A 9,693-nucleotide genomic window follows, 5' to 3' on the forward strand; every position below is an offset into this window, starting at 1 on the left:
GGAAATTCTTGCCTTGCACCCTTCCCAGTTCCTGGGAAACATTCAACCCTTATATGGCAATTGCAATGAAGCTTTGGCCTCTGCCATCCCTTTTAGAGCTTAATTTCCTGAAATTTCCAGTCTCTTGTTTGTATGCATTTTTAAAAATTTTTCTTCCTTCATTCTTCACCCCCTCCAAAGTATCTGTCAAAGCATTGTTTTGGGTACAGCTTTTGGCTAAAAGTGTTTGGATGCAAATTTGCCAGTATGAAGCCATGCTATCTCTGCAAAAGTGTCTCTTCACAAAAACAAGAAATTCACAGGAAGTGGGTTTCAGGGGCAGGAAGCCATGATGGACTGGAGCATGCAAGAGAGCCAATAAAAATATTTGGCCATGGAACAGAGACTGACAGCCACTACAAATGCCAGGTGCCATCACATGATCTCTCCTCTCATCCCTAAAAATTGCTTGAAATCTCAAATCTCATGCAGGATCACCAGTATCTCGAGACTGTTATATATTCCTATGAATACCATATGGCTGACCTCTGTTCTAGAGAGATCCTATTGAGGAATCACAGATTTTAATATAGTGGGTACCATAAAACTCTGAGACCCTTAAAAAATAATACATTTATTGGGTCATAAGCTTCTACAGACTAGAGTCCTTTTGCTGCATAATGTGCTATTTTCAGTTAGAAGGAATATTTTAAATATAAAGGGTATAGCCACCCAGCTGCACAAATGCACCCACACATGCACACACAGCAAGAAAGGGGGAAATGGTTTTTTTTAAGTTTCCATCATACCACAGTCTCCATAAAACCAATATTTTGTGATCAAAATGGGCCCAATGGTTTTGATACCCCTCTCTTCTCATTGTAAAGCAGTCCGCCCTACACAAGCCCCTCATGGCAAAGCCATCCAGCTGGAAAAGGAACAGGTTGCCACCTCCAACTTTGTCCAGCAGTAATGATGGAGGTGGGCTCTCCACAGACAAGAAGGATGGCGCTCTTCTTCCATCCTCATCTCTGGTAAACCGTGTGCATGAGGTAAGGCAAAGGAAGAGCTCCTCTTGTTTATCTAGGATTCAAGTTATCTATCTTTCTCTCCATTTTTTGAAGAAAAACTAGATGTGTTTTGTCTTTTGGCTGCTTCGCTGAATATGCCCTGTTCAATTTCCCTTCTTTTTAAAGCACTGTTTCGTGGGGCACCCCCCTCCCAGGCGACTATGACCTTGATGTAGTGGCAGGTTTAGTAGTTACCGTGACCTTGAGAATGACCCTGATGGGAGTGTGAGCTCCTGGTAGGCTCAGCTTTGCTGGCAAGGTCACAAGGGCAGGAGGAAGCTCAGAGGAGTTTGCCACAGAGATGATGGCAAGGGTGGTTCTGCAAAGATGAGGGAAGCTGGTTCACTTAGGAGAAAAACAATAGTACCAAAATGAAAACTGGAAGAAAGCAAAAAAGAGGAGCTATAGGTTGTTGCTGGAGATAGGTTAAGATGGTGAGCATTTGTCCATGCAGTCCCCAGGGGTCAAGCCCAACCATGGCATAGAACTAATAAACTAACCTATTGGACTCCGTTTTGGGAGAAATGGCTGTTACATTTAAAAGTAAAAAGAAAATGTTTCTGCTTTCCAAATGAAGCACTGGCTGGAGTGTTGAGAACCCTGAGGTCATAACGGTAATGTTCCTTTCCCCCCCCTAGACTGTTGCCTCTTCTCCTGGTTCTCCTCTCACTGAAACAAGCCAGAGCACCCCGCATAAGTCCTTGCAGCCTAGTGTGCAATCTGCGGAGTCCACCAAGAGGTAAGGATTTGGGGGCTGGTTAGGCCAGTAAAGTGGTTCAGAAGATTGCTTTCCCAACACAGTCTTTAGAGGAAGTCCTGAAGTGCTGCTTGTTCTAGGATCTGTAGGATGCCATCTGGCAGTGACAAGCAGACAGGCTTCCTTTGTGATGACAGCCACCGCTTTAAACCGTTCACACGCATGCACATACACACACCCAATATGTGAGAGGCTTGTGGATGTTTTTTTCCTTCCATTCCATCTGTTTCCAATGTTACTATATTGAATTTTTTAATTGTTACGGTTATTGAACACTGCCAGTTCACATAGCCTCCTTGCCCTGGTACAAGGATGGCCCATTTCCTGAGCTCAAGCCTCCACCTGTATCTCAGTGTCCTCCTGCAGCTGAGGCAGCCTGAGGACAAACTGTGCTATGCTCTGGAAGTGGTGTTTTCCCTCATATTCCACCTCAGGATGCTGCATGCAGGCAATACAGCCTGAAATGATGCACTCCATGCTAGCAACGCTGTGGCTGCGGCTGGTTCTGCTGGTTTCCTGTGAGATCACACCTTTCAATTTGGTCTTTTCCTGCTCTTCAATCCTTTTTTGGCTGCAGAGGCAATCAAAACTTCGGTTTCGGCAGTCACATTCTTTCCTCGTTTAAATTGGTTAGTTGACTGGTAGACCTGAAGAGTGCAAAGCCTTGAAACTGGACTTTGTTGGTACACTTCTATAGCCTGCCTAGCAGTGACCACTGCTTCCAGGGAAGCTCTGGCTCCTCACTTCCTCTCCTCACATTATGTCCTTAGGCTCCCACATTGATCCTCATGCCCTTTCTCAAACTCCCGCCCCTCACCAGCACTTATCCACCAGCTGCTTCTTGGCGATACAAATCCTAAAAAGCCTAGTGCTGCCACCTAGTGGCCAGTAGGTCAAGTCAACAGGTTGACCCATTCTTTCCAGAACTGAAAAAAAAATGCAGTTCATGGAGTAACCACAGCTTTGTGCACTGGAGGAGGCTTTTCACATACTAGATCAGTGTTTCTCAACCTTGGCAGCTTTCAGATGGGTGGACTTCAACTTCCAGGATTCCCCAGCCAGCCTGTACTAGATGATATTGAGAAACACTGTACTAGATGATATTCAGCAGGGCTGGAAATTCAGCTGAGGGAACCCTTGTGCATTAAAGCTGTATGGACAGGAGGGCCAACCAGCATTGTTCCAGATATGCAGTAGGGGCATGCTTAGTACCAAGATATAGAGTGCCATGATTTCTGGCTAGGTCCCAGATGGGGAGTGGGGAGAATGACAAAGAAGTACTTTCTTACTTGTCACAAGGCTCATCCTGGTTTTGAGAGGGTAGGAGGAATGGGCTGCTGCCAAACTGGGCCACAGGTGGGAGAGAAGTGTGATCAGGCCTCTCAAGGGCTTCATAGAGAAGACAGACACGGGGCTCAAACAGTGGTTCAGCTCTCAGTTTAATCCCTTCCTCTGTGCTTCACAGAGTCTGCTTTGCCCTGTTTTAGTTTATTAAAAGTGACACAGAGCTTTGATTAACCCAAACATTTTAATGTTGGTAGATAAATAAATAGATTATATATGTTGCTTGACGTAATTTCTTTTATTAGTCCTGACTGTCCAGCTTTCCTGGATGATCCCAAGTTCTAGAATTACAAATAAAAGGAGAAAAACTTTGATGTATCTGCTTTGTGCAGACGATGAGTACTTCAACGTGCTTTAATGAGGACTTCAAATTAGCTTGCTAGTGCTTTTGAACCACACAGGTGGTGAAAGCAGAAAGACACTTACAAAGCCACAGCTCATAAGAAGCTGATTCTTGTAACATTGCACCATGTGGAAGGGAACTGTTGTAAACTTCTACATGCAGTCTAACATTTACAAAAACTAGAGGCAGAAAGGTAAGTTTTTCAGCAGTAGAGCTGTTCAGACAGCTGCCTTAATACATGGTACTATCCATACTATTTCCACACAGAAAATAGCATTATGTTCTCTAAGGCCTTGATTTAGAAGGGAGTGCCTCCAGGCTACTGAAAATATAGTGTGGCTGGAGAGAAACAGTGACATTTTAATTGTTTCATTTGTAATTTTGCTTGTTTTTCAGTGATGAAAAAGACACATCAATTGAAAAAGGTGACTATCAGAACTGATTTGAAAAATGCCATCTCAGTATTGTGTGCTGCTTTTTGTCATTTTTAAACAGAGGTGGGCAACACATGGTCTCAAAGCCACACGTAGCTTAAAAGGTCCTTTTTTGTGACATTAGGGACCCTTCCAGCTATGCCATCAAATTTTATCAGTACAATTGCTCTAACTTGATGGCACGTTTTCCCCATGTTCTGAGATGAGAAGCACTCAGAAATGGTCACGCAAGTATTAAGAGAAACTTAAAACAAAAATTCTCCCCCAAAGGAGAAAAGACAGAATATCCTCAGGTATTTCATCGCCCTGCTCCCTTTGCGTTATCATCCACCCATTGTGCCTCATCTCCAAAATATTAAGTGTGTCCATCCCAGCTACCAAAATGTTGCTCGTCTTTGTCTTAGTTGCAAAGCTCATATGAACACTTCCATGCTCAAAGAGCCTTCAGGCAAGTGAGGAGTACAATGCCCATGCTCTGTGGGCAGAGGAGCATGGAACCACCCCCTCCCTCCCCAAACAGTAGGGCATACTATTCTTCCTTGAAAACAGTGGGCTTAAATATTAACAGGAGCCTCTTCCCAATTTTGTTCCAGCTCTTGTTGGCATGCATCTTTCCCGGGATACAGAAGAGACAGCTGCCATTGAGGTAAGATGATCTTAATGTTCATCATAAAACTATCCTTGCCTGTGGGGAAATAGAGCCTTTTTTGCCTTTCTCTTAGAAAAAAATCCTCTGGTTTGAGAGCTTTGTGAAAATGACCCTTGGTAAAAGCAGTAGAAGGGCTATATGCTTCTAGCTCCATCTCTGGTACTGAGTGAAAATCAGGAGAAGTTTGGTAACACCTTTTCCGACTAATGGTTTTTATTAAAAGTCATAGGCTTTCATGAGCTACACGAAAGCTTATGCCTTTTAAAAAAGAAAATTAGTCAGAAAAGGTGCTACCCAATTTTTGTAACCACAGATTAATACGGCTAACTTCCTACAACGGTTGTGAGTGGAAATCCTGGGCATTCCAAAACAGGCAGGGGACAAGGAAGATGCCACGTACTTCTTGGTGCAACTGAAAATCTCTCCGTCTCTCCTTGTATTCACCAAACCCACTAATGAGTCTTATCAATTTGTGGGTTTCATTACATCAGAGGACATATGGGGCTTTCCAATTCTCACCCCCTTATAGTTTACTTGTTTTTATTAAAGCCAAAACGTCCTATTGATTCAGGAGCCTGGTACCTGTTTGCTACCTGTTCAGCATCTTCTACTTCTCAGTGTTTGCCCTGCTTGGTTGCTGGATCTGCTTGTTATGCAGAGTTTGCCCAGGTCACATGGATGATGTGATGAGAGGCTTTGTTCTTCAGCTGCCTTGTCTCTGAGCCTGAGGCTGATTTGGGCTGAGAGGGAGTGACTGGGACAAGGTCACCCTGCTGGCTTCTGTGCCTAAGGGAGGACTAGAACCTGGGTCCCCCCCACTCCAGCACTGACTATCACACCGCCCTGGCTCAGCTATCCTCTCTTCCTCTCAAATGCTGTCTCCCATTAATCCTGCCAGTATCCTGAATAAAAAAGGCTCAGAACATCTCTCTCTCCCCTTGTATTCACCAAACACGCTAACTCATGAGCTGGGTTCACACAACATGCTTAACAGGTCTGTTACAGCCCTTTTGCCTGCTGACTCAGTGTATTATGCAACCCCAGCTTGTTTCGAGGTTAATGGTTGAATGCATGGAGAGGGGTCGTTTAAATACTGTTAATATTTAAATTAAACAAACTTTTGGTAATGCAGCCCCTACCACAACTCTCAGAGACCCAGTTTAGCCTTTGTCTGGAAAATAGCTGCACACCTCTCCTTTAGTCAGAGGGCCTTGTACACAATACTCACCTTGCAAGAGCTGTCCCATACCACACCATCCAAGGTGCTGGGTTTCTACCAACTCTACAAGGACTCCTAGCATAAAGAAAGGAAAGGAACCGAGCAGGCACCTCAGCTCTGCAAAGTCTTACCCCTTCCTCTCCATCAGCATGATGAGTGCCCAAAAATATTCAGCAGTGCCATACAGTGTGTGCTCCATCAGATGGACTTTTCAGAAAAAGTTTGGTTTGCATAAGTTAAACCAGCCAGCTACGTAACACCATGTACAGGAATCCGGCCATAAACTGCTAATAAGTTTTTTCTATTCAGTTGGGTAGAATTTGTCACCTGGGGGTGAGGGTTGGGGGGGATTGGGAGATCAGTCAAAACACAGCACGCAAACAGCATCTTGTAAAATATTTCAATTATTTTCTTGATTTGTACAATTTCAAAGATAGGAAAACACCAGCTTCTCTGGGAATTTGATTTTCACAGCTAGATAGCTTTCTAGGTGGCAGACAGCTACAGAAGATAAATAAATCCCCCCTCCTTCCTGCAGAAGGTTCATTTGCAGTAAATTTTATTGCCTAATTTCTGAGTGAAGCCCTCAAAATGGGTTAATTCATTAATGTGTTATACATGTTGTAAATGTAGTCATGGTTTACTGAATTAACTAAGTTGGGTGAGTTTTCCATATAGTGAATGATAAACTAGCTATACTGGCAGGATTCATGGAACATATGTAGGCCGAAACTATCCACCCATATTTTAGTTTAATCAGGTGTGAACTTAGATTCTATAGAGCTGCTGTCCATCTGGGCAGACAGTATTTAAGACTACCAGATCTGGAACGCAAGAATCCAAATGACCACCATAAAGGGCAATACAGTACGTAGTTAGTTTTCTTTATCTCTTTGCTGCCATCTAATGATAGTTCACAGATATGCAGTCCGGTTCTGATAAATTTGGCTAGCTGGACCAAGAGTCTGGATAAATTTAAAGTAGAAGTGACATGTGTTCTTATTATCTCCTGATCTTTTTCTGCTTCTACAGATTACATCTGTCTATCAGGACAAAAATATCGACACTCCAGATGGTGTTTCAGAAACTCACACAGGTATTTTTTTTAGTTTTTAATTAATTTATTTATATATCACATTTATATAGCCGCCCATTTCACCCAGAGCGACCCTGGGCAGTGTATAACAATTAAGGTGTTAATCGTTGTACATGCTCAGTAACCGTTGCTTTTTAACTCTGGTCAGAATCAGATAGGAGTGGAGCTTCTGAGCTGGGAATAACTACCAGAACTCTCCTGGTGGTGTCTACTTTAGTAAGTTTTGTGGTATGTTTTAGGATTAATTTAAAAAATTAGGATCTGGATCCCAAGTAGCTGGCAAGAGAAGGGCTACTCAGTGTTGCATCTCCAACTAAGTCACTAGCCTGTGCTGTTGGAAGGAAACCTTTTATGCTTCTGAGTTGCACTTTGTGTTGATGCTGATTCAGCTGCATTACACCCACTCTTCATTTAGCGACTACCTTGGTTAGCAGCCATTTGCAAATACAACAGTAATAAAAAATTCATTTTCCAACCAATGTATGCATTTAGACCAAATTTTGTGTGCCTGACAACAACGCACACCAGAGTGAGAGCAACACTAGCAGAGCTGTACAAGAGAACTTTATCTGAATGAGATGGTAGCAACCAGTAATCTTTGCAGCATCTCTCTCTCTCCCGCTCTCTCTCTCTCTGTCATGTGTTCACTTACCAACCGTTTCACTTAACAACCTGGTTATTGGAACGGAACTTGGTGACTAAATGAGAAGTGGGTCTAATTGCCCTGAGAAGATTTGTTTGTCAGTTTGTCTCTGGATGAGTCACTATTTTGGATCAGGCTCCTTTTCCAAGCAGATGTATGCTTAGAAAGTAAATCATGCAAGAACAAAAAGGTTGTAACTAAGAAAACTTAATTCTTACTTATTAGAAAAATTAAAATATCAAATATCCTTCTCTCAGAATTTAGGAAATAATGACCTACTGTATAGGCTGTATTCACAACACCAGCATAGATTAAAAATACAAAGGTAGCATTTGCATAAAATACTTTGTTAGTATTAACCTTGGTTAGTTTGCAGAGGTGTATTATGTCGGTCAGACCTACCTGATATAATAAGCTTATTATTAAATATATTGTGTGAACTCAAAAAAATGGGTTAGTTTACGGCCACTATATCAGGGCTTTGAAAATCTGGATGACCACTAGCTACAAAGAGAAACAAAAACTCTAACTCTAGTGCTTGTCTGGATTTAGTTCAGTAAGAAAGTTGAACTTGTGAGAATGCAGCTACAGTTTATTAATGCAAATTAACAATAAAGCACATAGAAAGCGTATGAATGAGAAGGGTGTATTCTTTAATATCCCTCAAGCAATCTTGTTAACGAGCGAAGTATAGACTTGATCAAAGCTGGACCATGGCATTTTAAAAAACCCTCCTATTTAAATGTTCAAATAATTAACCTGTAAGACAAACCAATATTATTCTTAAATTGCAGGTGGGATGGCTAAGGTAAACTCTGAAAGACGAGATATTTTACCCACCCTACTCCAGAGTTAACTATTGCTTTACATCACTTCTTCGTTGAACTGATGAAAACAAGTCAGCTTAGCCTCTTAAATAGTGATCAAGAATGACTAAGAACAATCTGTCAGTCATTTCCTAAGGGAGGAAATCCATCAGCGAGCAATTGATGTACTAATCCAGGTAGTGTAGATAACAACATTCTGGGAGTCGGGCTCTCCTTTTTCTCCAAAGCAGTGTTTCTCAATCTTGGCAACTTTAAGAGGTGTGGACTTCAACTCCCAGAATTCTCCAGCCAGCCTCTTAAAGTTGCCAAGATTGAGAAACACTGCTCTAAAGCTTTCTCCTGGGTTTCTAGATAGACTCTACCAGGCTTCCCCACTCTGGTACCCCCAGATGGGTTGGACCTGCAGCCAAAGACTCTGCGGGCAAGGAGATGCAATCCCAACCCATCTGGGTGGCACCAGGCTGGAGAAAGTTGAACTTCAGAGAATTCTTAATTTGTAGGAAAGCTTCTCTAAGCAAATAGTTCCATAAATCAACAGGAAGACTCTCTGACTGACTTTTGACACTGCACAATTTCTGCTAGTTACAGTATAGATGGTCTTATCATGCTTTGCTAAAAAGCATTTATAAAACACATTGTTTCCCCCCTGTTCCCAGCATGTCTCCTTTTCTTGCCTCGTGCCTTTAATTTCTTTAGCTTTACTATTTCTTACTTTTTTGTACTTTGCATAATCTTGCTTATCCTCAAAACGAATGGCGCGATGGGTAGGTGTGTATGTGTGCATGTCATTTTTTTAATGCCTTAAGGCAGCTTACAGCATCCATAACAAACTAACTAATGAAAATAATGGGAGATTTTTTTAAAAAATCACAAAAATGAAAGTGAAATTTCAGGGGCTACTCAGGAGCCCAGCAGCCTACTGAAATGAGATCTTTACAGGACAAAGAGGCTGATCAGAGAGTTGCTCTTCTCTTTTACTTCTCCTAGTCTCACTTTATGTGCCCCAATGACAGATTGAGGCATGCAAACCCATCACAAGAGCTCTGTTTCCTTCCACAGAAGAAGAGGATGGAAAAGTCATTTCAACCACTAACCCTGAGGGAAGTGTACCACCCCGCCAACGATCTTCTGTGTTTGAGAAAGTCTCCACTGCTCTTTCAAGAGTTTTCTCTCGAACGTCAGCCAGCAACCTGACCCAATCTGCAACAGTTCAAGAGAAATCCCCAGGGGATGAGGCCCCCTAATAAAAATTCTTCTTTATATAGTTGAAAGAATAAATATTTTCATCAGAAACAGGGACCTTTGCTCCATGCTTGTAAAGTAAGAGGTCTT

The 9,693-nt window shown here is 42.3% G+C and overlaps 1 protein-coding gene across 1 annotated transcript in view; it reads left to right on the forward strand.

Moving 5' to 3' along the window:
• Positions 1–9,629, forward strand: part of FSIP2 (fibrous sheath interacting protein 2) — a 60,463-nt gene extending 50,834 nt beyond the window's left edge. The window contains exons 22-27 of the mRNA XM_088152557.1: positions 867–1,031; positions 1,688–1,788; positions 3,890–3,918; positions 4,521–4,573; positions 6,828–6,891; positions 9,421–9,629. Of these exons, the coding sequence (XP_088008683.1) occupies positions 867–1,031; positions 1,688–1,788; positions 3,890–3,918; positions 4,521–4,573; positions 6,828–6,891; positions 9,421–9,605 (597 nt within the window). The 3' untranslated portion in view covers positions 9,606–9,629. The remainder of the gene's footprint in view (positions 1–866; positions 1,032–1,687; positions 1,789–3,889; positions 3,919–4,520; positions 4,574–6,827; positions 6,892–9,420) is intronic.
• Positions 9,630–9,693: the final 64 nt, after the last annotated feature.

The sequence above is a fragment of the Python bivittatus genome, unplaced genomic scaffold (assembly GCF_059951505.1).
Source record: "Python bivittatus isolate LINGU-HERP-01145 unplaced genomic scaffold, Pbiv_v1 ctg000690_np1212, whole genome shotgun sequence".
Classification (NCBI taxonomy): Eukaryota; Metazoa; Chordata; class Lepidosauria; order Squamata; family Pythonidae; genus Python; species Python bivittatus.